Consider the following 26,987-nt stretch of genomic DNA (forward strand, 5'->3'; position numbering starts at 1 on the left):
AAAAGGTTATGCGTACATTGACCCCATGTGTCGGCAATTCGCCAATCTTTCTCCACGTCGGTTATTGATCTTGTACCATAACCACAGCGCCGACAGTGCGGTGTTTAAGCCTATTCTGGGTAGGCATAGCGAGCAAACAACTTTAAGGAGTGGGTCGACTTCCTAATCGATTTTAGTGACCTTTTTTAAGGTTCTAAACCACCTAGGGAGGTACCTAGGTATAGCTACGGGGTGTGATGTCAGACTCGCAGTTCAGGCACAGCGGAACTAATTCCGTACTGAGAGGAAGATTTCCTGTAACTTTTATAGTGCTGTACATGATTGTTGAATATATATATATATATTCCTACGTGATGAATGCTCGAAATATATATAACACTCGCGGCTGCTCTATCCCTTCTTTATGTTCGAGTCTAATAGAACAAAGGGCTCTCCATAGTACCATAATCTCATAATAGAAAAACAAATAAAGTAGTGATCAAAAGTTGCGTGATATGTTCGACATGATGGGGATCAAGGTACGGAGTAGTTTGTAAATATAGAGATATAGCTAATATAGCCGATGATACTAGATCGGAAGAAAACTAAGCCCCACTGCTCGGTACTATTTGAAAGGCTCCAAGTCCCGAGGTCCCGAGGGCAGAATGTTTAGGTACCTATTTCATGAACTTGGAGATTGCACAATAGAAAAAAGACAAAGAAATTGGAGTTATATATACACCGTTCCCCACAGACCTTCTAATCATGGACCCGGGGAAGGTTAAACAGGTTCCAGAACTCATCAAAGTCCAGCGTTTGCGTGACACCGATATCACCTCCCTTGGCCTCTCTTAGAGTAGTTCCATTACCCAGATATGAGAAACGGTTGATCTTAGCTTCAGGCGTCCGATCCATTTTGAAGTCCTCCCAGCGCGGGTTCTTCATGGCCTCCAAGAGGTGGAAGATGGATCCGCCGTAGATGGCGATAACTGGGCCATCGATGGTACCCCGCTTGTACCAACTGCGGCAATCCCGAGTCCACACTGTACGTTCAAGGTACTTCTGGATGTGCTGATTGTACTCCTCGTTGACGTCGTCCTCGATCTCGAAGCTGCGAATACCCTCTGTTTGCATCTTTTCCATCCATTTGTAGATATACGCGGCGGTTGCTTGGATTCCGAGAATCAGTGACCCGTTAGCTAGCGGTGAATTGGGTCCCACGAAGCCTAAACATGTAAGTAAAAAGAATCTGCGGTGGAAGGGAATAACATACAAAAGTAGTTGGGGAATTCTGGCACACACATGCCCATGTATGCCTTTGGAACGTCCTTTTCCCACTTCTCCGCCATGTTGACTCCATTTCGGCCCACAAGTGGGAATGAAGGCTTGAATGAAGTGTCAAAGCCGGTTGCACAGACAATAATGTCATATTCCAACTCGACGCCGCTTCGCGTAAGAATTCCTCGCTCGGTGATTTTTGAGACATCATCCCATCTCAATTCGATATTGTCCTGGATAATAGCTTCCAAGAAACCAGGACCCGGTGTTTGCCGACGGCACCCAACTGGGAAGGAGGGTACAAGAAGTTCAGCTGCGCGCTTTCCCTTCTCACTGTTACCCAAACGGTCGGTCATGGACTTTCGGAACATGTCTTGAGCTTGTTTTTGAAGATCACAATCAGCAATCACGCGATTGAAGTTCTCTGCTCTTCGGTTCATAATGGCAGCGCGGTAGTCACGAAGGACTTTAGGATCCTTGAATAGCTCTAAAGTGCTTTCTGCGAAATTATAGTCCTTGTCCATTTCTGGATCATTCGCTGTCGGTTCGTTGATTCCAGGAGCTGGGCTGATCCACGTTTGGCTTCGTACGTAGCAATCCATATTCCCGACCACTACCAAGGTTAGTTATTTGATAGACTCGATGGACTAGGCCTGTAAACGTACCACTCGCAAGCTTAGGGACAATCTGAATCCCTGACGATCCGATTCCGATACAGGCAACGCGTTTCCCGGTGAAGTCGTAACTGGAATCCCAGTGTGCTGAGTGCATGAGCCTTCCTTTAAAACTGTCCAGTCCCTCAATAGAGGGCCACTTCCAGTTGCTGCAATGCCATGCTGTCAGCATCTACATGAGAGACAACCGGAAAGGGATTACTCACTTCAACACACCGCTGGCATTGATGAAGACATCACATTCGTCTCGGATAAGGGTGGAACCATTCCGGATCTGGAGATCCCACTTTCCCTTTTCTTCATTCCAAATCGCAGATTCAATTGAATGCTGAAGGCGGATATATTTCTCAACTTCGTATTGCTTGGCAACATCTTTCATGTAAGAATGAATCTGCTCTGATGTCGCATAATAATTTGGCCACGCAGGGTTGGCAGCAAAGCTGTAGGCATAATTATGCGCTGGGATATCACACTGACATCCCGGGTATCTATAACCGTCAAATTAGCGAATGAGATCGCAGAAATGCGCTAGAACCCATCCAACTTACCGGTTCTCATACCAAGTTCCTCCCAAATCAGCGTTTCGCTCATAAATAACAAACTCTGCATTGGCATCCTTCATGCGTTCATTGAAGACAATACCCATCATAAGGCCCGAGTACCCTGCCCCAAGGCAGACGACGCGAAGTGGCCGCCGGGTGCCGATGGGCTCTTCAACAATGGTATACTCGGGATTGAGGCGATGCTGGTGAGCGGTGGCGGTCTTGTTGCTAACTCCATTTTGGAGACCCGGTGTCTTCATAACAGAAGCCACTGGCTCCATAATTGCTGAAGGTGGTGACATGGCTCAAACAAGAGATGATGGTGGGTGAAATCTTGTATCGTAAGAAACTTGAGATCTTCTAAGAATTTCCACTAGTGTCTATATTATTGCGGGCTTTTAGAGAAGAATTCTTTCTATAAAAATGGCGTTGTGATCATAAATAACATTTCACATAGATATTGGAGGGGAACTCTTGCCGAATATCCGGCTTGGATTTTCAAATGCGTGTGGATGAAACGGAGAAGATGCTATCTTTTCGGAACATATCCCGAAAGACTCTACGGCCTTCCAAATTAGGATAACCGACATGGCCGAAGACACGGTCCGGCATCGGTCCATGTACCCCGCGCTCATTTGTGGGGAATCCCGGGGAACGGCACGGGGAAAGAAAGGGAAAATAAACGAGAAGTTGTAGAGCCGTTCAGGATTGATGTGGAAGTTAGAGGCGATTGTTCGTGTCATGCAATGTTGTCATGGGATGATACGTAGTTGGTCTAGGAGAGATACATCCAGTCTGAAATTTATGAGTCGAGGATTCAAACCCAACACGGCCGGGCAAGAGTCGTCTCTTTCTACTCTTCTAGCGCGAAGCATCCCACAGGTGTCATGATGCTTCATACTAGAGCGACTTCGTTGGTGAGACAAATAGTACTTGAAAGGCCTGATAAATGTGACTATTAAAGACCCGACGAAAGGAGATATTTCAACAACGCAAATAGATATTTAGCAATATTCTGATGCTACTCAATGTTCCTTAATGATAAACTGTCCTGAGGTAGAATGTTTCGCTAAAGCCCATCGAATTCCATCTTCCATGATCTGATCCCATTGCTTGCAAACCGACAGTCTCTCGCCGAATCGTCGGAATCCGTGGGGTACTCCCTTAAACACATTGACATTGGTTGGTACACTTGAAGATCAAGTTAGTGAGAGACAGGGATCAAGCTTGGTGCAGCATTCGCTTACCCATTTTCGGCCAAGAGTTTGCCGTATAGCAGCCCTTCATCTCTTAGAGGATCATAGCCCGCAATCCCCAGAGTTGTTGATGGCAACTTCTTCGCGTCTTCAGAAGATAAAAGCCCAGGGTTCAGCCGTTTGTCAGTTGGATCTGGATTTTCCACTTTTAAAAGACCATTAAAGAGCTGCTTCCTGCGCATATTCAGAATTGGCGCGTTCTCATTCTGAGAATACGATGAGACACTAGGGTCTTTTATTTGACGTAATTGAGAGTCATAGCACTTAGTGTATACTAGAGCAGGGATCATCAGTACCTGGCCACAAATGGCTGGCGTTGGCAAGACTGGAAGCTTTGAGCTTGATGCTGCCTGTGTCAAAGAAGCGGCGAGCCATGCACCGGCCGATATTCCACCGATAACGATTCTGTCCAGATCACCGTTCAATAGAGCCGTGTTCTCGCAGACCCAAAGAAACGCGTCTTCGGCATCGTTCCAGGCGGTTGGATACGTATATTCAGGGGTATGGCGATAGTTGATATTGACAACAACAACCTGAGTGTTGACAGCAAGTCGAGAACATACCGCATCTTCCGAGCTCAAAGTGCCGAACAGAAAGCCACCCCCGTGAAAGTGCATGTAAATGGGCAGGAGCTCAGTTGGAGATGCTGAGATTGGACGATAACTTCTCGCCTCTAATTTGTAGCCATCGCGGCCAGAAATTAGATGATCTTGCGTGGAGACTTGGTTCAAAAACTCAGCCATCGCCTTTCGCGCCATGAGCTCTCTACCTTCGTTGGCGGCGAGCTTCAGTTCAGACAAGCTCTGCTCTTTCGCGGCCGGTAGAGTGGCTTCCACACGTAACCACTCCTTGCTGGGAATGCCATATTTTGAAAAGTCACACATCTTGTGGCAGGCTTTGATGAATCAAATCACCGTACTGCTGAATTGGTTGATTGTTGATGCGTCGTTACCTCAGGTCTAATCTCGCTTTCACATTGTAAATCATTGCGCTAAGCCTTGAAGAGGCTTTGTATTGCTGTCGATTCTTTGGTCAAATGCCGGAATTACCGATGAAACCGGCTCTCGGAACTGGTAATATATTAGGGAGTCGTACTATGACTGAATAATTGCGGTTACAGCTGTTTCATCTATTGTACTTAGTAGTATCTGAAAACCGAAAATGGTCCGATAAGGCAGTCTTGAGTACCCATAAAATGAGATAAAGGACACAAATAAGAGCAAATAAAGATGAAAAGAGTGATTGGGTGAGCTGACTCGCCATTTATGGAGGATTGTGCATGTAGTTGAATCAAGGCTTGTGTTCTGACTGATTGGATAGAAGCACTAACTAGATGACCAATCAAATAGGATTCCAAAAAGGGGTAGCCGACGCTGTCCCTTTGCCATAACATGGGATCACCAAATGCGACTACTCCCAAGGTAGACTACAGGAAGGAATTGGGATCAGCCCAGCTCTCAAGTCCTTCCATAAAGTCCTGATAGTTGGGAATCGTGTCGGAGGCCATGTCACCCAAACCATCCCAGAAAATGAAACCCGCCTCTTCCTTTTGTTGAACCAGAAGCTTGCCGGCAACGACGCTCGTCTGGCTGGAGACAAAAGGGAAGTAATCTACCCAGTCTATACCACTTTCAAACACTTCGTCCTCCGAGTTCAGAGCTCGAGCCGATTGTTCATTTCCCAAGTGACGATTGGGGAAGTCCTCCGAGTCCAGGGACTTGTCGTTCGATCGTAGCCGCTCAAAAGTCTGTTCAAAAAGACCGGCAGTTGCCCACATATTTTTCAGCTCCTTGATGGAGAGAGCCAGAATCTCTAGGTCCGCACTGGCGCCGTCCTTGAGGCTCTCGCTCCTGGATGCTTGCAGGAGAGCCATAAAGCCCATGCCGACGTACCAACAAGTAATTGGCTGCAAAGATCTGATCTCACTCCTCACCAAAACATCCTTGAGAATGCGGGAAATGCAGGATCCCGCGAGCGTAGCGGGTGGCAAAGCCTGTGGAAGGGATTGTGACGATCTCGTCAGATGAAGGACTATTATTACAGCGAGATAAGGCAGATGAAGCTGGTGTACATCACGATTAAAGTTCAATGTATGGCGGGACCCAATTCGAAGCTGTAAATGGGGTGGAAGTGACCGAACCCAGTCAATAAGGTCTTGGCCCAAATCTGCAGGGAAGGATTTTGTAGTCGACGATGAGTTTGCCGACCGTGACAGTCTCTTGGCGATGTGCCCAATAATAGTGCATAGCCGAACCCAATACACAAATACTTCGGCTTTGTTCTTATCTTCCAGATCGGGGAAATCTTGCACAGATGGTGGTGGTATATTACAGTCCTCGGGGTCTATGAGGCACGGCTTACCCTGGCAGATCGCGGTCAAACGTTCTCGGGCCTAAAATAATTGTTTAGTTTCTTTGATCAATAGACCATGGGAGAGAATTGATACACTCACAAATGCAGTCCACCATATTCGCCGCAGAATATATGGCTCGGTTCCATGTCTAGACACGTTGGCAATGGACTCGCGATAAAAGCCAGCTTGTTGCGCGAGTTTAATGACAACAGAAGTCCACCACCAGGATGAGTGTCTGTGTGTTACCGAGGGTGGTCGGGGTGCCCACCAGTAAAAGAGGGAGACAGCTTTCAGGGTGGCGACCAGGTCTTCCTCCTCTTCATCATAGAAGAGTCGCCGTGCGCGATCGTAATAAGTTGCTGGCCCTGCGTGTGGTATCAGGGGGGGACGAACGTGACTCCCTAATGTCGCAATTGCGTTATCCAGCAATGGTGATTCTGCAAGTTCCCTCGACAAGGTCGCTCTGTCGAGTATTGGACACCAGGTGTAGCAGTATTCAAAGTATGTTTCCGTAAAGCTTTGACGCAGATCCGGTTGTAAACCGATAGGGCTACTCGGGTCGTTCTTCTCAGATCCCGCCGCTGATTCTACAGCATCATGTGTGATTGTACTAGTGCTGCTCTTTGCTGGACCATAATCTGGACGCAATACGACTTCCTCTTGAATTTTATGTGACTGCTCATGGGATGACGGTGCCCAGCCCGATGACCAAGCATCCACCACCAGCGGGGAGCTGCCAAGTTGTGCCCTTTTAGACTTAGGCCGCTCAGGTACTTGAGTAGCCTGAGTTGTGTTGAAGGTGATTCGCTCGGGAGGTGGAAGGAGCCCTGAATCGAAGTCGAGAAAGCTTGGCTGAGCTAGGCTATGCGGTGAGACATCTTGGCCTACATGCATGTACACATCGCCAGAGCCAATGCTAGCATCAGTTTGCGCTACACTGGAGTGTGAAGATGCAATCTTGACCCGATCGTCGCCGCAAGGATCGGCAGGAATGGCAGAAACCGGTGATTGTTCAGTATCAGGAGGCAATCGACCTTTTTCACGCTTAGATGGCCGAGGACTGTAGGTCATTGATTAGCTTTGGTGACGCTTGAGAGACAATTTATGGGGGGAGACATCTACCTGCAGACTCTTCCTGTTGACGTGCAGTTGCTGCAACCGCTTTGGGCTTGAAGTAGCTTAGCTTGGAGATCACATTTAATCTGCGATACCTCTTCAGTACGTGGAAACCTCCATAGAGGGATGTTTGGTGACGTCTAACCTTCTTAGAGTGGCATGAGATACATGCGAGTCCGGCGCGTTTGCGCTTCTCCGTTCCGGGGGCAGATTGCACCCACTGCGACTCAGTCATCGTCGTGGCCACGGAATGTGGTACCAGAAGCTGGTCTCATCCGCATCATTCAACAAAGTTATTTGAAGATCGCTGAGAGAGATATTGTTGTGGTACTATGCCACGTGGGTATCGCTAGTGGGAATGTGGGCTTCGGGGAGGGCTTCGGGGAGCCCCCCGAGATCGAATAGAGGTTCTGGCACTCAGAACGCAAGGGGATGCCCCAGTCCGTAGCTGAGCTTCGAACTATTTGTGTACCCAATTAGTCGCTGGGTGGGTATGTTGCTTCCAATCATCCTTGTTCGCATGGCCGAGAGCTGTAGGCCGATTAGTGCCGCGCGGCCAATTCTCATTTGAGCGAAATCACACGGCTATTTGCAATTAGAATAATCATTCGAACCAGACTTCGGGTTCAACAGATTATCCCCCACAACCGAGACAGCCACAACAAACAGACGATGTCGGCGTGTCCAAAAGGGGATAGCCGGAGGCACGTGCTGCGCTAGCCCCTTTTCGCCAGGACATCTCGGCTACCCCAGCCTTGGCTTTAGCTGCACATACGATTGAACCCTTCGGCATGCAATTCGCTTCAGTAAAGTCACGGCGCCAGGTGGGGCGGGATGAGTTGCTCTGTCGGCACAGAATGCCCTCCTCTTGGCCTGAGCAGGCAGGGATGGACGCATAGCGGGACTTGTCTCCCGCATTCCTGTTCCAGTATAAAGTTGGGGACTTGCGACATCGAAATGCATCAAGAAGTCCAATCTGCCGATCGCCTTACTTGACCAGAGAAGTTTCGGGTTATCAAAAGTTCAACTAGGATCTTCTACCCCCTCTTCATCTTCCATTGAGACCACTTTCCCACGACAATGGCACCATCAATCGTGACCCCAGACCTACCAACGTCACCCGTGGCGGATGGTAAGGTCCCTGCGGCTTTCACTCCCAAAGACGCGAAGGACCTCCCAGAGACCTTGCGTGCGCATTTCGCTGACCATATCAACGGCAAACCTGCTGATGGTCCGAAATCCACGACTAACGACCGGCTCAAGGAACACACAGTTCCATTCAATGACCAATACGCCCTAAACCCTCGCAAACTACGTATTATCACGATCGGCGCCGGTTTTTCTGGGCTTGTGCTTGCGCACAAATTCCAACATGCCTACCCTGAGCTTCAAGACTTTGTTGATCACACGATCTTCGAAGGTCGAAGCGATATCGGAGGAACGTGGCTCGTCAATACTTACCCCGGCGTGCAATGCGATGTGCCATCCCATATCTATGTGAGTTTATGACAACCGCTCCTGATGTAGATGGTCTGCTGACATACTCAGGCCTTCCCATTCGACCCTAACCCAGACTGGCCCCGCTTCTATTCCAGCGGACCTGCGATTCAAGAATACATCAAGTCGACAGTAAAGAAGTGGAACCTTGATCGTGATATCCAGTTAGAAACTCAGGTTGTCGGTGCCTACTGGCAGGAAGATTCAGGAAAATGGAAGGTTACTGTGAAGCACGGCGGAGTCGAGCGTGATGAGTTCTGTGACATTTTGATCTCAGGTCAAGGTAACTTAGTGTACGTACTCAACCGGTCTCATGTGAACTTAAGGAGAAGCTGAACTAACATCTCGATAGGAGCCCTGCCTGGCCCAAAATTACCGGACTTTCCGATTTCAAAGGTCATGTTACGCACTCTGCACGATGGGACCATGACTTTGATTACTCCAACAAGCGCATAGCTGTGATTGGCAATGGGTCATCTGGAATCCAGATTGTACCTCAAATGACCAAACTACCCGGTACCACGGTGCGCAACTTTATTCGGGGTCCAGCTTGGGTCTATTATCGTGTCCCGCCCTCAAAGCATCTTGGGCGAGAAACCGAAGACACCAACCCGGAATTCCTTGAAGAAGAAAAAGAGAGCTTCCGTGATCCTGTTCAACATCGGGAGTACCGCAAAGGAATTATTCACCGTACTAACAAGGCATTCCGCTTGGTAAGATGACAGCCTTCCACCCCTCTACCTGACCGAAGCTAATATCAGACATCATATAGTTCATGAAAGGAGAGCCCAACGAGACTACCGTGGCGCTGGCATCAGCCCAGATGGCCGAGAAGCTCAACCATGATCCTGTGCTGTGCGAACAGCTTATCCCCAAGTGGGAGATTGGTTGCCGCCGTGTGACCCCGGGCCCTGGCTACCTGGAGTCATTCTCAAAGCCGAATTGCAGTCTCACCTCCAGCCCAATTACCAAGATCACCGAGAAGGGTATTGTCACTGCTGACGGGCAAGAGTTTGAGTGCGATGTTTGTAAGTTTCTCCCTTGCCCTCCAATTTCAGCAATTCCTAACATAGTATCTCAGTGGTTTGTGCTACTGGCTTTGACGTCTCCAAATGCCCTCAGTATCCACTAGTTGGCCAAAACGGAGTTGACCTCGCCAAGAAATGGAAGGATGAACCCACCTCTTATCTATCAGTGGGAACCGATGACTTCCCCAACTATTTCACAATGGCCGGCCCCAACTGCCTCTGCGGACACGGATCCCTTGTCGAGGCCTTGAACTGGACAGGCGACTACTTTGTCAAAATGATCAAGAAGATCGCCACAGAAGACATCAAATACATGGTTCCAAAGGCCTCCTCCGTGCACGCATTCGGCAAATATCAAGACGAGATTCACAAGACCTTGGTGTGGTCCGGATCCTGTCGCAGCTGGTATAAGAGAGGCACCGTGGACGGCCGGGTCACGCATCTTTTCGCAGGAAGTGCCATCCTGTTCCGCCGCCTGCTCGGCGAGATCCGCTCAGAACATTATGACATTGCCTACAATTCGGGGAATCCATTCCGCTTCCTTGGAAATGGATTCACTGAGTGGGAGATGAAGCCGGATGCCGATCTGGGATGGTATGTGCAGGTTGCTAAAGGTGGTCCTGAGGAGTCTACTAGTAATGATATGAGCTGGGTGGCGAAATAGATGACCATTTGAGGATGTATTCCGCCCGTCGATATTCCACGATCTGAGTCATTATGTTTGTTTTATATAGTCCGAAACTTGAATATATACCTACTTTCTTACGTTTACTCTGTTCAAGATTGTGTCTGTTTCTATGATCCAGTCATTTACTCGGATAAACTTGATCATCAGCTTAAATAAGAGTCGAGAATCAAACATTGTGAAATATATTTTTCCGCTTTGCTGATTAGTACGGATCAAAGACGAGCCAGATTGATGACATCTACACCACAACATCTTGGTAAAATACTGATCTATCTGACCCTAGATCTCGAGGAATATTGCATGGATACATTATGAAACTACTCGAGCTTGCTAGCTACATTCCCTACCCCATTGTACAGGAATCTGAATTGTCAGAGGAGCGGGGAACTGGAAGGGGGCTGCAGACAGGTCTTTGAAGGATGACCATTAATTATGCGGATATTTGAAAACGTATTGCATAGATCCACTATAGACAAAATATTGTATTCTCCTGAGGTCAAGACTAAATAATCTACCTACTGTACTTCAAAATCCCCAAACCACTACCAAACTACCTCCAATCCCCCAAGCGTCGCTACTCTCACAACGAATATCGGAATTGCATATTCTGTGGGTCTGTCAATAAATGAAATAAAACTGTGAGTAGGGTCACTCACCATCTTATCAGTCAGATCATCCTCGTAGGCATGTTCAAAGCCTTCAACGGTTCCCATCTTGTCGCGACGGCGGTTCTCCATCGAGCAGAGAATGCGATACACCAACACCAAGAGACCAGCAATAATCGCCGTGATAACCACCACGATGAATCCCAGATTGTAGTGAGGTGAATCTTCGTGTCGGAAGACCTGGGGTCCTGCAAAATTGCCTAGTGGAGATCAGTGACAGCACTTTCATATTTGTGGGAGATAACCTACCGAGCGAGTATCCGATATATAATCCAGAGGAAGCGAGCGATCGCTTGGTATAGCCAGCGTTGTTGGCAAGGAAAAGGCCCATTGTAACTGCATATCCAGCACCGGTGGTGGTGAGAATGTAGCAGGCAAAAAGGAGTGCTCCAAGTTCCGACCGAGGCAAAAGCCAGAGCATGATGGCAGCAGTCATCGTTACCAATTGGGCCATGATGACGAGATATGCGCGCCAGCCAGGGAATTTGTACGCGAGATATGTTGTGATCAACATCATGGTACCGGCATAAATGCCAGAAGGTATCATGAGAAGCAGGGAGTTGAGTGGGTTAAAGCCAAATCCATCGATAATGATAGCTTGGAAAGTCGAGATGGGCGCATTGGCAAACATACCACACAGAGCGTAGAAGAAAATAAGCCAAAACTTGATATCGGTCAGAAGCTCAACAGCCTGTCCACCTTTGAAATGCGTGTTTCTGACTCCAGAGTTATTCGTTCTCATACGAGATACCGCAATGAAGCGCTCTCTGTCGTTGAAGCCCTTGGCTCGGATAGGATCGGAGGGGAGGATGAAGTAGATCACGACACCACAGATGATGGTGAGACCGCCAGCGAGAAAGTACATATAGAACCATGGAGCGAAAGCTCCTCCGAGGTGCCCAAGTGCGTAGTTGACAAGAGGCGAGAAAATCGATACGTAGCCTGTGCATGAGTACCAGGCACTAGAAGGGGGTCAGCTAGAGGCCAAGCCTGCACGATTTTGGTATAAAAACATACCCCATTCTCAGAGACTGTTCGTCTTTTTTGTACCATCCACCCTAGAGCACGGTAAGCCACAGTCGTTTGATGGGGGTAGCAAAGGATACATACCACGATCATCATGAAAATTGGACTGATACCAGCCTCAGTGAAGCCAAGAAAGAATCTTTGCGCATATAATCCCTGGAAGTTCGTACAGGCAGGTGTGAGAATCAAAGTTGTCCCCCAAACGATGATGGCCAGCGAAGCAACCCGTTCAATGGGAAACCTCTGAGCCAGGACGGTGACCGGATAAGCGCCCAAGATAAAGCCAAGGTAGAAGATGGAAGAAGCCATGGAAAAGCGATTTCCGCTGTTCAACTGCAGATCATCTTTGATTCCGAAAAGAGCCTGCAGAGATGATTAGTTCCTGGAGTATTATAGGTGACGAGATGGTCATACCGCTTGTCCAAGCAGGACCTTGTCGGCGTAGAGAAATGCGTAGGTGATGCACAGGACAGGCAAAAGCTTCATGTCGATCTTTCTGCGCAGCTTGTTCTCCTCTTCTGGAGTCCAGGTTTGATCACCCTCATACACCGCGAGGACCTTGATCGCTTCATCACCGTGCGCGGTGTCGAGCTTTTTCAAATCTCCTTCCTCGCCATTGGAAACATGGGAGACATCTTCCTTGATTGAGCTCATAATAAATGTCTGAATCAAATCAGATTGTGTGGTAGAAAACCAAAGAAAGCCTCACGGCAATGGCTGGGAGCCCCTTTTTATCCCCGGACATATCGTACTGAAATCCTGGGGAACAGATCCACACGGAGCTGCTGAGCAATGCCAATCTCTGGGCGTCATTGAGCTCCGTCTTGGGGACAGTATTGGGATTATCATGTAGGCATAATAAGACAACCGACGGAGAATCCGTAGCAGGATTACCGATGGTATAGCCGAAAGTTTTATTAAAACCGTGCGGCTGTCCATGACTAGTTGGTGCCAGCGTCTAGCTCCCGAAAACGCGGGGACCTAAATGCGGGGAAGCGCGGATACGAGTTCAAATCTTGGAAGGCTGAAAAGATTCAGAGAATTGGAAATTTCAGCCGAAGGCATAGGGGACTATGGGAGTCGTGGTAGTCGTGGTTATCCGAATCAGGAAATACCGATAGTGCTCGAGGCCGATGCCGCTCCAGAGCGGGGAGTTCCCCACAATTTATTGACCGCAACGTCTCATAAAGAAAAGGCAGGAATATCATATCCGCTCCATGTTTGAAAGATTCTAACTTCAAGCAAATATGGCAAGTCGACCACACATCGAGCTGCCTCCTGGCAAGGAGGTGGTGAGCGTGAAAATGATCAACCCGGTCAATTTCGGGCCAGCTATCATCAAACGGTTCATGGAACCCCCTGTGCCTGGTGTGGAAACAAAGAAACCCGGACCCGTTTTGACGTTCCTGTTGGAACATCCCTCAGGTCAAAAGCTGGTGTTTGATCTTGGAATCCGGAAAGATTATCAAAATTATGCTCCCACTGTGGCAAACTATATACCAACCACGAATTACGACATACAAGTATCAAAGAATGTGGTCGATATCCTAGAAGATAATGGCATCTCTGGAGAGAGTATTAATGCGGTTATCTGGAGGTATTTATTTCTGAGGCATAGGATTTTCTTCAACAGAAAGCTAATAATCTGTCTACAGCCACTGGCATTGGGACCATATCGGAGACCCATCCAGCTTCCCTAGTAGCACTGAGTTGATTGTGGGATCCGGGTTCTCGGATGCCATGTTGCCTGGTTATCCTGCCAATCCCAAATCTCCTATCCGGGAGAGCGATTATGCGTAAGTCTTGCTACCATTACGCATAAAGTTGAAGGTCTTCGGGATTTTGAATCTAACTCGTTATAGCGGTCGATCGCTACGCGAGATTCAATTTGATGGTCCAGATGGCCTGCGCATTGGGAAATTTCCCGCTGTCGATTACTTCGGCGATGGATCTTTCTACCTCTTAGACAGCCCAGGACATGCAATCGGGCATCTTTGCGGTCTAGCAAGAACAACTGTAGATCCGCCTACTTTTGTCATGATGGGAGGAGATATCTGTCATTACGCGGGCATCTTTCGACCATCGAAGTATCTCCCCGTGCCCGCGTCAATCTCTCCACATCCGTATAATGCACAAAGCGAGGTCCCATTCTGCCCCGGCAGTGTCTTCGATGATTTGCAGCACACCAGAGGAAGGAAACCAACAGATACGATGTACGAGATGTGTTTCGGTCATGATATCCCCCTTGCGCAAAAGACTCGTGACCAATTGCAAGAATTGGACTGTGACGAGAACATATTTGTTATTATTGCACATGATTCAAGCGTCAGGGATGGCGTGGATCACTTTCCATTGAGTCTCAATGATTGGAAGGAGAAAGGATGGGCCCAGAACGTCAAGTGGACATGGTTTCGGGATCTGGAACCCTTTTGGAAGTCGAAAGGATTGTAAAAGGGACCCTTTTTATGATTTAAATGAGAATTATAATGCTATCACTGTGTTATGATATTCCATCAGACAGTGCGGAAATATATACTCCTCTATTGGTTTGCGTACGCTCTCCATACCCATAACCACATTGGTTAATTATATTTCAGATTATAATTCTTTCAGAAGAATATATCACACCTTTGGATCTCGTTTAATATAGCGAAATGTTACAATATCATCGAAAGATTTACCTACTTGAGCCGGAATATTGGAGGCAATTTATTGCTCATCGAGCGACATCGTTTAAATAGAGAAACGACTTGAAGAAAAAAAAAAAAGGTTGAATAGCTTGTACTAGAATTCACCCGATTCATGAGATATATACATTCAAATATGGCCTCGTATAACGAAATAATGTTGTTCGATATGTTGCGATGCTACTCATGCAACAAGGCAACCCGGGCTTTGACCTTTCCGTCACAAACACCCTTCAAAACCTGGGGAAATTCCTTCAAGGCAGCAGTCTCAACCTGTGGCTGAATTATCCCCTTCGAAATCAAATCAAGCACTTCCTTCAGATCTCTCCACTGCCCGCCATATGTGAAGATAATGCTCAGTCTCTTCTGAATGCCAATCTTCATGTCGATTGTGTTCTCCTCATCCAGAGTACCCACACACAAAAGCTTTCCTCCTCTGCGAACTATCAAATGGTCAGTGCTGGAAACAAGCTGCCTTTCAATATATAGTTACCAATATTCTGTGCATCTTGGAAAGTCTGGTGTGTGCCCACAAAATCCAACGTGGTATCAATCTTGCCCTGCAATCCATTCTCACGCACGAAATCCTGTACTGACTTTCCAGCTGGCACTAGATCTTCTCGAGGAACACCAAACCTTGCAGCCTCCTCCAACCGTTCTTGTCGGATATCAGAAACGATGACTCGAGCCCCAATATGCAGAACGATTTGCAACGCATTAAACCCGAGGCCTCCAAGGCCAAACAGAAAGACTGTCTCGTTAGACTTGACCTCTGCACGTCTCACGATGGCGTGATAACTCGTTTTGACAGCATCTGTTGCCACCGCAGCTACGGAGGACGGAATTCCTGCAAAGTTTGTTAGATCAAGATGGACAAGATAATCATGGAGACAAACCTTCCGGGACATGGACTACTGCACGAAGGTCTAGTGCGGCATATGGTGCATAGAAACCATCTTGGCCAATACCGGCGTGATGGGCTTGCTCGCACAGCTGAGCGAGATCCCGTGAGCACTCTGGGCAGTCCTCTGAGCCACAGCCAGGGACAGCTATAGTCGCAATTCGATCTCCCTATGTAGGTTCTTAGACCTGTTGTATCTCGAGGTGTGCTTGCAGAACTTACCACGCTGAAACCCGCGTCTTTCACTTCCTCCCCTATCTGCACAATCTCACCGCATCCTTCATGGCCCTTGAAACGAGGACACCTGGTCAGCCTATCGGATTTCCAGGTCAGGAGGAGCCAGACATAATCAGCATACCAGTGTGTATTTTTCTTGGAACCATGGACGCTGCTTTTCACTTGTGAGAAGTGAATGGTCGCTATGGCAGACTAACAAGCAGATGTTAACATCATTTTCCAAAGCGCGGAGGCTGGGCCAAAAATCGAATACTCACCCCCAGATGCTAGCAGCTTCACTAAAAATCCTCCACTGGGAGTCGCAGGGACCGGAACCTCTTCCCAGACCAGCGTGGTTGTCAGCAATGGTTACTCATGGTAAATTTGCGAGTACTCACAGGCTCGGGGTTCCCCTTGTGCTTCCTCCATGCGTACATGGACGACGGGATGTCAATGCTTGCAGGAAGTGTCATGATGTGCAGATATATCTTGTATAACTTGTTGGGTGCTGATATCTCGATTACGCCCGCTTTATATGTATATGCACTAGAGTCGTCCCAATTGGTACTCTTTACTAGGATCTGCGGTTCGGCTGTGCGGTGCCGGCATAGCCGGACATACCGAATGGTCGTTTACTTTGGACCGAAGCATTCCCCGGATTATCGTATGGAGACTTACGGGGTTATTGAACACCCCGAGGGGGCTGAAGTGGAGAGACGTTACATGCAGAATGTTTGGGCCCATGATAATTACTGTGCAACGAAGCAATTCGCATTGAATTTAATTCCAAGGCTATACCAGATGTCACACTATAATAAATTTGCCCCTCACACTGGTCGTCCTTGACCCTGTCTCTGCTGATAGTCAGCAATGAAACGCGATTCAATCTTTGTAAATTCTCACTTTATAATCATCCAGCCATTTATCTTCGATGATGACTAATTGGGATGCTTGCTTCTTCGCGAAGTACGCGTCCTTGGGGTCGGAATAGTCTTCCTTGTCTACGTCCATGAATCCTTCCTTGGCTATGCTCCTCGGCGTAATCATGAGTGAGCGTCCTAGTAGAGTTAGCCATTATATCGCCATTATGTCTTGTCTAAGGACAGGGCACAAATCATGGAGGATAAGTCGACATACCATTGATGGACTTATCACAGGCGATGCGCATCATTGCACCGGCGCAATCGGCCTGTTCGCCAAACTCAACACCGCGCTCAATTAGCCAAGCTTCGTACTCCTTGGTCCGGATAGCACTCTTGATCCAGCATGGCGCGACATAGTTGATTCGGATTCCTTGTTCCCAGCTGCTTCGACGCACGGTCTTCATGAAGCCGCGTAGGCCGTACTTGGTGGCTGTGTATTCCCAGTTTCCCTAATGCGTTGTTAGTTAAGCAATTCAAGGAAGGCTCAGATGGTAAATTTACCGGTGAATCAATGTATGCGACCATGCTTCCGGTCATGATGAAGCATCGGTCTCGGTCCGGGGTATCTGCCTGTTTTCTGAAATAATGAACTGCAAGTTTCCAAGTATAGAATGTCCCGTCCATGTTGACACGGACGATATTGAGATTGGGCTTGGTGGGAGCTCCATTGGGGTCTGTCGACTGTCAGTGCCTTGACTCCACATACCTAAAGATAACTAAAGTTCGAGTATGTTGAACTTCCGTTATCAGATAGAGAGCGACTTACCATCGAGGTTCCACAAACTGTCACCCGATGCACGCGAGATTCCCGCATTTGCAATGACAACATCAACGCTGTTATGCGGACTCTTGGTCTTCGCCGTCTCGAATAGTGTAATCAATTGGTCCCAGTCTGTAATGTCACACTTGACAAACGCGGCGGTTTCACCATTCGCATTCAGCTCCTTAGCGAGATCTTCTCCTCGGGGGTGGAGGTCGCCAAAAGTGACGAACGCGCCGGCCTCAACGAAGGCGCGAACCATGATCTCTCCCATTCCATTTGCGCCTCCGGTAATAATGATGGATTTGCCTTTGGCATTGGCTAGATCGGGCACCACGGTGTGGTCGATTGGGCCCGTATAGGTATATTTGGGAAGAGGCATTTTCAACTAAATTGTAGGTGTATGGAGTATGATTTCAGGTGCTGGTTAGGTATCGAAATGTTACACGGAGAACTCCAGACCTTGGCTGGGTCACTTATAGCTCCAGCCTGTCTCGCTGTATCCATCCGAGCCAGCCTTTTTTTCGTTTGTATGGCAGGCCGGTATAGGATACCCCGCGCTGGCCCCCACAAGGATTGTTGCCGAGACTATTGCCATGCCGGTATTCCAAAACGGGATAACCGATATGTAGCCGGGATAGTCAAATAATAAAGACACTCGGTGATTCGACTACTGTTGCCGCAACCTTCATGTCCAGGGTAAGAAGGTAAAAGGCAGCCTTGGGATCACGTCAGGCTGGGAATATATTTCTATTAGCAAGAATGCCCACTTGTTAAAGGTATTTTTTTCCCTTTTCATTGAATGTCCACATATCTGACTCCCAATATACGAAAGACTCGACTTAAGTTCATGTCGCGCTCGCATACATGGAATTTGTCTTTGTCGAGAGAGCACCCCATGATTTATTGGTGGTGACCTACTAACTAAACGACGTGAAGCTCAAGTAACGCTGAACGGACGGGAGGCGCTGATTTCCACCCCTTCCAAGCTTGTGGCCGTATATGTTCACGTCAGGAATACAGAGAAACGACATAAGCATTTAAGTACCGGTTAACGAAAACCAGTGGTCGATAGGTTGCCGCCTGCTGAGAAATGATTGAGGTCCGCCTTAGCGTCGCGCGACTTGGGATGAGGCATCTGCCCAAGATTACGAGCGGCTAGCTGCGATAAGGCATCGTGCACGGCACGAGTCTGAGTCCCCACATCTTAGACCAGCGCGAAAACTTCAAACTCATGAACCGACGCGGGTGGATCCACACGGTACCACACGGGATGTCACGAATTTGCGATTCAGTCCCGTCTCGTGATGGAGCCTAGAGCACTGAAATAATGGTATGTGTCATGAAAGCGGGAAGAAAATCTCTGGATGTGGCAGAAAAATCACTCATGTCTGTTGAAAAAGAGAAACGGGAAGGAATCAAGGTTTTGATAGGCAATAACTGTACTGAATGCAGTTAGAACAGCAAGAACATGTGGGTTCCCGAAGACGCGGAATTCCGTCCGGGGACCACACGGCGACCAGGTTTGAGTCCAAGTGGAGATGGTATCTTACCTAGTGACTAGCGTTTGCATTACCCGAGACCGATTGAGAGTTAGGCGAGTCTTCAATGTTGAATACAAAATTTGATACCATTCTATGACAACTCATTACATTATGACCACCTGGGCCCTCATTATAACCATTCACACCAGGTGTTGAGCGTATATATCACCCTGGTTGGGAGCCGATCCCTAGGCAGCTCGACCAAACAAGAGTATGTTCTCTAAAATGCATGCTTAAGACGAGTTCGAGTTGTCGAGGCAGCTGAAAGTGGAGCCTAATAAAGAAAGGGTCAGTCGCACGTTCTACAGTATTGGGGACACCAAAACATACCGATCATCCCCGTTGCGTAGGCGTCAATGATCTGAATGACAACACCATAGGTCGCACCAACAAGGAAGAAAATTCCCAAAAGTACCATTCCCCAGTGCAGCAGGTAGATCACCTGCTGCATAAGTGTTCCCTTGCGGTAATGGCTGTTGGTGTGCAGCCACAAGAAACCAGGAAGACACATAGCAAGGGGGGCGAAGCAAACGGACCCGATCAGGGCCACCAGATAGTTGAAGATGGGGATAGTCTCGCTGAGGATGAAGGAAATAGCACCGAGACTGATCGTGCAGCCCATCCAAGTCGCCCAATGAACGACAGTGTTGGCCTGCAAATGACGCGTGTTACCCAAGATGCGTACAAATACGTATTTAGCGGCGATCTAAACACCAAAGTCAGTTACGGCAGCACAAGTCGCGAGGGAGATACTCACATGCAAGTAGATCGTGGCGCTCACAACCAATCCTAGCAATGCAACACCGTAAGATACCATCTTGATCGTCTGTCCGGCGCTCTATACATAAACACAATTAGCTAATTGAACCTCAAACCGGCGTCAGTTAAAGGATACATACACCTAAAGAAGGGCTGGCCACCCATTGTCCACACCAACGATAGACAACCAAGCTGAAAGCAAGGTACGACGCATTAACCACAATCATGCACAGATATAACGCCTTCTTGTAGTCCTTCGGGTTTCGCATCTCTGACATCACCGGGATGAAGGCGCTGGTACCGGCCGTGGAAACGAAGATAGTACTGGAAGCAACCATACCAGCAGCAAATCCGGGGTTGTTGATAGCGACGTAACCGAGGTCGTAAGGGCCTTCCTGGGGCGCGGCGGCCGGCCGGTCACGCGTTGTGACTCCGATGACAACGATCAGAACTGCGGCGTAGATCGAAATGAATCCAGCATATGTGAGCCAGCCCACATGCTGGAGTTTGCGTACCGAAGCTGTCGCGATGATCACAACGGCTCCAATCAAAGACCACCAGACAGTGCAGGCAGAGTGGTGCGAGAGGGCATTCAAGGCCGTTGAAACTCCAATGATACCACTTCCCACGACAAGGACGTAGCCGATGAGAAAGAGTAAACCGGTAAGCTCCTTCGCGAAGAAACCGCCGGCAACTTCAGCCATATCGGCAATGGAGTGGCAGTGAGGATGCTTCTTGCGAAAGTTGCCAAGAATCACGAAAGAGTAGGTGTTGAACGCGCCCCATGCGATGATACTGATCGAGCCACCCACCGCACCGAGGGAGTACAGCGAAGCTGGTAGCGACAGCACACCAGTCGCGAAGAGCACTTTCACGAAGATAATACAAGCTTTGAACCAGCCAACACCGCGGAAGCTGACACCATCCTCGGTCTTCTTGAAGACCTCGTGCTCCTCGGTGGAGTCTCTAGAGCTTCCCAGCTCCGTATCATCCACGGTTGCCTTCTCATTGATAGTCATGATGACTGAGTTCGGCTATTGAATTGATGCCCCTGTAAAAAGTAGGTTTCAGAGATGAAAGCCGGAGGACGGGGGGAAAACCTTACAAAGGTATTGTTCTCAGAGACCTCCCATGGCGGTAATCAACTGTGGACCCTGGAGTGCAAGCGTTGATTAATTGCCACTAGTTGCGATACACTAGTTTTCCGCGCCTGCGCTTGTCTGAAGTTGGTCTATTGACGTCGCAGTATTCATGGAAATGGCCTAGACAGCCAGCATCACATCATTCAGAATCAGCTTCTTCCTATTGGTTCAGGGTGGTGGGTGCCTTCTCGAAAGTTCAGTGGGAAAAGACAAGTTGGAGCTTGCAGTCATCTCGCTGTACAATCTAGATGAGTGATCCACAGCAAATAACAAGCGGCGTGGGGCTAGGTTTAGCCACAAATGATCGGGCTTGCTCTCTAGAACCCAGTCAGAGCTTTGCTAGTTCCAAGCCTATTAGCGCGGATCACAGAACCAACTGTCTCTCAGCCATAATTTTCGCAGGTAAACTGTTCATCATTGAAATATTGCCCTCAAAAATACAAATGATAAATTTTGACTGTATTTGATGTTGAACAAGCGGGAGAGAAGGGAAGAGAGAGCGAACTACCAAAGTGGGTCATGGCACGTTTGTCTATTGTGGCCTAAGGCATCACGATAATTGAATAAAATCTTTATTACAATGTTGTATACATTACACGGTGACATCTTTCGGCCCATTTTCTCTAGGTCTGATAAGTATTTTATTATGAGGCATGGTATGAGCGGAGAAAAGAAAAGGGAGAAAAGGGGTGAGCACTAGGCTACGATCTACATGGCCACCCTAAATATTGGATCGGCAACCACTATTGCCGTGTAAGACCGAGCCATGAAAGAACATACAACCTGAGATGCGTGAGAGTGTAAAAGAAAGGTTTGAGATAGATATGCGGTTCTGGATAGGACATAGACCATCCGAACTCATAACGTATTGCATTGATATAAGATTTTATAAGATTTTGGAGTTGGGTTTCTATAGATAAAGGCGCAAAATCGAACATGACAAAATTCACAAACTCTGTTGAATCGAGACAGCGATACACTCCAAGCAACAAAAAGAAAACGAAGAAATCAAAATGAGGGAATGAGTTCAAGCACAACGCCAGTCCGAGGGAAGAATGACAGGTTTTTCGGTCTCTCAAGGAGGGGCTCCAGGTGCTGGCTGCGGCATCATTAAGGGTGCTGCGAGCGGCACTACCCATCCACCATGCCCTTGGGCGAATGTTCCTGGTGGTGGCACTGGAAGGGACATTCTATAATGCGGATTGTGCACTGGCGGGTTGCTAGCTAAGTCCAGATCTGGCAGGTTAAGGTCAGATCTCGTGTTTGAGATGTGTATACCAAAGCCGGTAGCAGGTGAAGTTCCCAAATATAACAAATCTCGCACAACTTGGCCATCTAATCGGGGGACGGCACTCAATGTCCAGCCCCTGGATTGAGACAGCACCTGGTTCTAGTCCAAGCGGTCATTCTCTGGCGATTGCTATCCAGAATTGTTACTTCCACCTCAATGGCTTGCCTGGTGATGTATGTGCCGCTTGCAACACGAGATCTTACCATGCTTACTACCGGTATCATTGGCCCAGCAGTCGCAGCAAAGGGGCCAAGCAGCGTTTTAAGATCTCCTTGATAAATGCCCATCATACTAGCCCCGGTATCGTGGACAAAGTCCAGCTCGGCAAACCACATGAATCCTGGAAGACGAAGCGCCAGTTTTACCTGTATGAAAAAAGAATGTTAGAGAAAGATGGAACAGGTTTGAGCCAGGTGGATCCTACCCCAGCCAGCGTTGGACGGCCTACAGCTGGACCTATAATGATCCCTGCATAGGAGGTATCAGGTTCGGGGCCATCGAGCTAATATCATTCATTAGCGAGTCACTTTAGAAACCTGGGGGGAGTAATTACCCCTTCCGTCCAGAATCCTTTGTCGCCGTGGTGGTCGAGGTTAATTGCTTCGAATTCATCCCAGTCAAATCGTCTTGGTTGACTGACTTGGACACCCCTTGACCAATAAGTAACAAGCCCGGTATGCCACTCAAGCTGGCCCGACTTATATGCTGCCAACAGAGAATTAATATTTGGAAGCTGCTCATATTTATCCCCAGTAGTCGTTATATCTGTATTCATGCCCTCCAGATCATGCACCCGTCGAATGGTCTCCCAGCTGAGCTCTTCAGACCCCTCGAAGGTCATCGCTCTAAAGTATAACAATATGAGAATATGTGCAGTTGCAATATAAATCCAGCAAACTCACTCAAGTTCGTTTTTCGAAGCCATGAATTCCTCCAACCTTTGCTGAAAGATTTGAGGCATTATGTTCTCGGCAATCCTCTCAAGACATCTTTCGATCTGACCGTCGATATCGCTATTCCGTTCCAATTAGCTCGTTGTTTACATTCAACATTTGGATTAGATGCCTTACCCAGGGTGAAGGTCGTCCTCATTCATATGCCACCCGCGAGGAAGTTGAGCTGGGTCGGTAAGAGGCGTAGCTCCTCCCCATTTAGCCCATGGCCTGCTTTTCTTCGGCCTCGCTGGTAGTTTAGATGGTAGCAAAATGTTACTGTAGGATTTGTCAAGGTCTAGGTCCTCTACCTTCAGCTTTATGCGTCGAGTTGGATCCCTTGGTGAGCCCAGAGGGTCCTGGGGCGGTACTTGCTGACTGCGAGTACTACGTCGAAAGTTGTATCGGTCTGACATGTTGAGCACAATATGGGTCAGAGATCCTTCTCTCGCAATTGAGAACTGCCTCGATATGAATGGACAAGCGAGTCGTGGCATACAAATACCTAAATCAACAGGAGCAACCTATCCGTCAAAATAAAGAGATATTATACAAAAAGACAGAAAGCCAACCTTAAGTTCGACCAAACTTGGCTTCAAAGGTTCAGGGTTACGGTATATCTATGACAAAGGATAGCCCCCCAGAACAGACTGTTATAAGCCATGAGACTCGTTTTCTTAGAACTATATATATCTCCATGGTCGTTTCGCTCGCTTTCTTTGTTGCGGAAAAAACAGAATTTCTGACAAAACGCTTTGGTTCTCCCCCCCAAAATCAGAGAACACAAGACATGTTGGGAGCTGACATATGATCAGAGAAAGAAGACTCCAGACAGATATATTTAGACCGGTGGAGCAAGCCTCGGGCTGATTCACGATGATTCCATTGTTAACCACCACTCAATCAAATCAGCACGGAAGCTCTTATGACCCAAGCAGACAGATCTCTTTGAAAATCAAGTAGAGTGATATAAATCCAAATAGTTTCTTGTCTTTCTAAACAAAGGGTAAATAAATGAGGAGAATCACGTGACCTAGAATAAAACAGACCTGGGGAAGAACCTGTGACTTTCCCTCGATCACGTTAATTTCTTCACTCCTGTCAGTTTTCAAGTCACTTCGCCAACTTCCCCTCTTGATGCAATTGTAAAGTTTTTAATGAAACTTGCGGTGCGACCGAACTGGTTTTAACGATTTTTTCTGGTGGGTTCTGTAAGGGCCGATGGCCGCTCATGATCCAATGTAGCTCGATCATGACAACCTTTGATACGTTAGCGACTTGGCCTGCTTTCAATTTACAAGCCAAAACATCAGGTAACATCGGAGGAGTCATCGCTGTGCTGTCCTTGAGTCTAAGTGCTAAGGCCTCCTCCCATCCATTATTTCTCTCACTTCGTCATTTTCTCTCCAAAGAAGCGAAAAGAGTAGGAAAAAAGTTATATATGCCAAGGCAAGTTGCATTGTGGGCAACTTTGCCTGCTGCGCGGAACAATTCGGCAGATAAAGTACATATTCTCTTGTTTTAGCCGTATCTATTTGCGTGCTATGTTGTACATCTGTCATTGCGCGGGGCTCTGATATGCATATATCATGGAGCCCCTGGTCGTTTGCGGGGGTTGGAACTTGCATCATATCACGCCATGTCAAGATTATTAATGCATCCAAGAGCACTATATAACATCCCCAACCATTGGCAAGCGCATGATGCTATTCTCAGATATAGCACGTCAGAATTAACCGATCTCCCCCCATGCAATGTAAAATCAGCTTCATATAAAAATATACACTCTGTGCTGTGGCTAGAGCGATCGACAACACCTATCTCTAGGAATCCCGGACGTGGATTTTATGCATCCGCCTATCGCGTGAGTTTGTGGCATCCGGAAATAGGCATTACGGGACAAATTAATATTGATTTGATAGAACGGATATCACGGCTTATGGTGATCAGCAATGCCGATGCGTTTTGTGTACGCGATCCTTTCACATGATGCTCACTGTCGCGTATACCGGAGACGAAGAAATTTATACGTGATTCTATGAGAAATGGCGCGAAGTAGGAACGAGTTGTGAATCATGTATATTTAAGTCAGTAGCTGCTCGCAGGTCTGATGGGATAGTTGCTTAAACTTTACCAAAGACAATATCCTATCTACCAATATCAAGGTTAGCACACCATGGCACCGTCTATTGCCCAAACTCCCACTGCGGAAGTCGTTGTTCCTGTGAAGGCGACTGCTGGAATAAACGAGACAAAACCAAGAGTCAGAAGAGTTATTGACGAGGAAGGTGGAAAGACTACTGCTAGTGTAAGTTATGGCTAGGTCTTTGAGTCTCTATACATATATCTTGACCTAATAATGATGCAGTATCCTCACTACCTGCCTGTCTGGGACCATGACGAGAAATACCCGCCCCTCGAACCCTTTACCCATGTCGAGCACGGGAAAGACGCCGACCCCTCCTTCAAAGACCTCCTCATCGAAGGCTCTAAGATTCAAAAGTTGACCCCAACTATCGGCTCTGAGGTTACGGGAATTCAACTAAGCAAGCTCACACCTGCCGGAAAGGACCAGCTCGCTCTTCTCGTCGCCCAACGTAAAGTTGTCGCCTTCAGAGACCAAGACCTCGCCGATCTTCCAATTCAAGAGGCCCTGGATTTCGGAAGCTACTTTGGCCGCCACCATATCCACCCAACTAGCGGAGCTCCGGAGGGGTACCCTGAGATCCATCTCGTTCACCGAAGCAACGATGCGTGGGAGTTTGATGAATTCCTCGCTACCAGAAACAGCAGTGTCGCATGGCATTCCGATATCACGTATGAGGAGCAGCCACCTGGTACGACATTTTTGTACATCCTTGACACCCCTGAAGTTGGCGGCGACACTGCGTTCGTCGACCATGTTGAGGCGTATAACCGGCTTTCGCCTGCGCTCAAGGAGCGACTGCACGGATTGAAAGCTGTGCATTCCGGGGTTGAACAGGTTGAGTTTAGTGTGAGGCGTGGGGGTATCGCTCGGCGGGAGCCAGTCAAGAACGAGCATCCTCTTGTTCGAACCCACCCGGTCACTGGCGAGAAAGCGCTTTTCGTTAATGGTGGCTGTAAGTACTATCCAAGGTTCATTATAGAAGGCACTACTGACACCGAATCTAGTTACTCGTAGTATCGTGGGACTGAAAAAGGAGGAGAGTGATGCCCTTCTAGGTTTCCTCCTGAATCATATTAGTCGCGGCATTGACTTCCAAACTCGTATTCGATGGGCCCCAGGGACTGTTGTTGTCTGGGATGTGAGTGGAATCTTTCATGATTGATCGACTGTTTCAAATACTAATGTGTATATGCAATATAGAACCGCGTCACTGGCCATTCTGTGATTGTTGACTGGACGACTGGTGAGCGTCGCCACTTGGCGCGCATTACCCCGCAGGCTGAGCGTCCTTATGAGACACCTTATGTTCCAGAGGAGAGTAAAACCAAGGCTTGAGGTTGTGTAATATGGTGTTGTGGTGGTGGTTGGTGCCTCAGCATCGACCCCTCAGATATGATAGATAGTCTGGAGATTCGCTCCTATTACAATACAACTCTCTTCCTACTCTCTTTCTGAACATTTGTCTAGTCCCAGCATATGAATATTCGAATACTTCGGGAGAACAAAAGTATCGTATAATGATTCTTGCTTCATCTCCATAGTCCCAATATACAGAGTTATGCATGCAAATCCAATTTATGC

At 47.9% G+C, this 26,987-nt stretch overlaps 10 protein-coding genes across 10 annotated transcripts; 3 read left to right on the top strand and 7 right to left on the bottom strand.

Annotated features, from left to right (window-relative positions):
• Window positions 1–738: 738 nt before the first annotated feature.
• Window positions 739–2,775, bottom strand: N7517_000901 (flavin-containing monooxygenase; the record flags this gene model as incomplete). Its single annotated transcript, XM_056718631.1, has 5 exons — window positions 739–1,205; window positions 1,253–1,870; window positions 1,923–2,080; window positions 2,138–2,419; window positions 2,480–2,775. 5 exons carry the CDS (start codon window positions 2,773–2,775, stop codon window positions 739–741), a joined length of 1,821 nt encoding a protein of 606 aa, XP_056582766.1.
• Window positions 2,776–3,498: 723 nt separating this feature from the next.
• On the bottom strand, window positions 3,499–4,613 carry N7517_000902 (alpha/beta hydrolase; the record flags this gene model as incomplete). Its single annotated transcript, XM_056718632.1, has 2 exons — window positions 3,499–3,664; window positions 3,721–4,613. 2 exons carry the CDS (start codon window positions 4,611–4,613, stop codon window positions 3,499–3,501), a joined length of 1,059 nt encoding a protein of 352 aa, XP_056582767.1.
• A 542-nt stretch (window positions 4,614–5,155) lies between these two features.
• Window positions 5,156–7,433, bottom strand: N7517_000903 (fungal specific transcription factor domain-containing protein; the record flags this gene model as incomplete). The annotated part of the gene is made up of 3 exons (XM_056718633.1): window positions 5,156–6,121; window positions 6,182–7,142; window positions 7,294–7,433. The coding sequence occupies 3 exons, from the start codon at window positions 7,431–7,433 to the stop codon at window positions 5,156–5,158; spliced, it is 2,067 nt and encodes a 688-aa protein (XP_056582768.1).
• Window positions 7,434–8,278: 845 nt separating this feature from the next.
• N7517_000904 (flavin-containing monooxygenase) lies at window positions 8,279–10,387 on the top strand (the record flags this gene model as incomplete). Its single annotated transcript, XM_056718634.1, has 5 exons — window positions 8,279–8,695; window positions 8,747–8,988; window positions 9,048–9,408; window positions 9,468–9,723; window positions 9,777–10,387. 5 exons carry the CDS (start codon window positions 8,279–8,281, stop codon window positions 10,385–10,387), a joined length of 1,887 nt encoding a protein of 628 aa, XP_056582769.1.
• Window positions 10,388–10,991: 604 nt separating this feature from the next.
• N7517_000905 (Major facilitator superfamily domain general substrate transporter) lies at window positions 10,992–12,756 on the bottom strand (the record flags this gene model as incomplete). The annotated part of the gene is made up of 6 exons (XM_056718635.1): window positions 10,992–11,018; window positions 11,068–11,276; window positions 11,326–12,038; window positions 12,094–12,134; window positions 12,187–12,465; window positions 12,517–12,756. 6 exons carry the CDS (start codon window positions 12,754–12,756, stop codon window positions 10,992–10,994), a joined length of 1,509 nt encoding a protein of 502 aa, XP_056582770.1.
• A 593-nt stretch (window positions 12,757–13,349) lies between these two features.
• On the top strand, window positions 13,350–14,553 carry N7517_000906 (MBL fold metallo-hydrolase; the record flags this gene model as incomplete). The annotated part of the gene is made up of 3 exons (XM_056718636.1): window positions 13,350–13,699; window positions 13,758–13,898; window positions 13,965–14,553. The coding sequence occupies 3 exons, from the start codon at window positions 13,350–13,352 to the stop codon at window positions 14,551–14,553; spliced, it is 1,080 nt and encodes a 359-aa protein (XP_056582771.1).
• Window positions 14,554–14,969: 416 nt separating this feature from the next.
• N7517_000907 (Short-chain dehydrogenase/reductase SDR) lies at window positions 14,970–17,971 on the bottom strand (the record flags this gene model as incomplete). Its single annotated transcript, XM_056718637.1, has 10 exons — window positions 14,970–15,232; window positions 15,283–15,636; window positions 15,686–15,860; window positions 15,913–16,119; window positions 16,305–16,452; window positions 16,738–16,760; window positions 16,810–16,964; window positions 17,044–17,278; window positions 17,331–17,503; window positions 17,596–17,971. The coding sequence occupies 10 exons, from the start codon at window positions 17,969–17,971 to the stop codon at window positions 14,970–14,972; spliced, it is 2,109 nt and encodes a 702-aa protein (XP_056582772.1).
• A 1,395-nt stretch (window positions 17,972–19,366) lies between these two features.
• On the bottom strand, window positions 19,367–20,911 carry N7517_000908 (putative neutral amino acid permease; the record flags this gene model as incomplete). Its single annotated transcript, XM_056718638.1, has 4 exons — window positions 19,367–19,407; window positions 19,464–19,839; window positions 19,891–19,971; window positions 20,033–20,911. The coding sequence occupies 4 exons, from the start codon at window positions 20,909–20,911 to the stop codon at window positions 19,367–19,369; spliced, it is 1,377 nt and encodes a 458-aa protein (XP_056582773.1).
• A 1,198-nt stretch (window positions 20,912–22,109) lies between these two features.
• Window positions 22,110–23,673, bottom strand: N7517_000909 (uncharacterized protein; the record flags this gene model as incomplete). The annotated part of the gene is given in 5 exon segments (XM_056718639.1): window positions 22,110–22,401; window positions 22,419–22,690; window positions 22,879–23,170; window positions 23,228–23,338; window positions 23,396–23,673. The coding sequence occupies 5 exon segments, from the start codon at window positions 23,671–23,673 to the stop codon at window positions 22,110–22,112; spliced, it is 1,245 nt and encodes a 414-aa protein (XP_056582774.1).
• Window positions 23,674–25,433: 1,760 nt separating this feature from the next.
• Window positions 25,434–26,741, top strand: N7517_000910 (TauD/TfdA dioxygenase family protein; the record flags this gene model as incomplete). The annotated part of the gene is made up of 4 exons (XM_056718640.1): window positions 25,434–25,565; window positions 25,626–26,358; window positions 26,411–26,544; window positions 26,607–26,741. 4 exons carry the CDS (start codon window positions 25,434–25,436, stop codon window positions 26,739–26,741), a joined length of 1,134 nt encoding a protein of 377 aa, XP_056582775.1.
• Window positions 26,742–26,987: the final 246 nt, after the last annotated feature.

The sequence above is a fragment of the Penicillium concentricum genome (genome assembly GCF_028827145.1).
Source record: "Penicillium concentricum strain IBT 3081 chromosome Unknown utg000001l_segment0_segment0, whole genome shotgun sequence".
Classification (NCBI taxonomy): Eukaryota; Fungi; Ascomycota; class Eurotiomycetes; order Eurotiales; family Aspergillaceae; genus Penicillium; species Penicillium concentricum.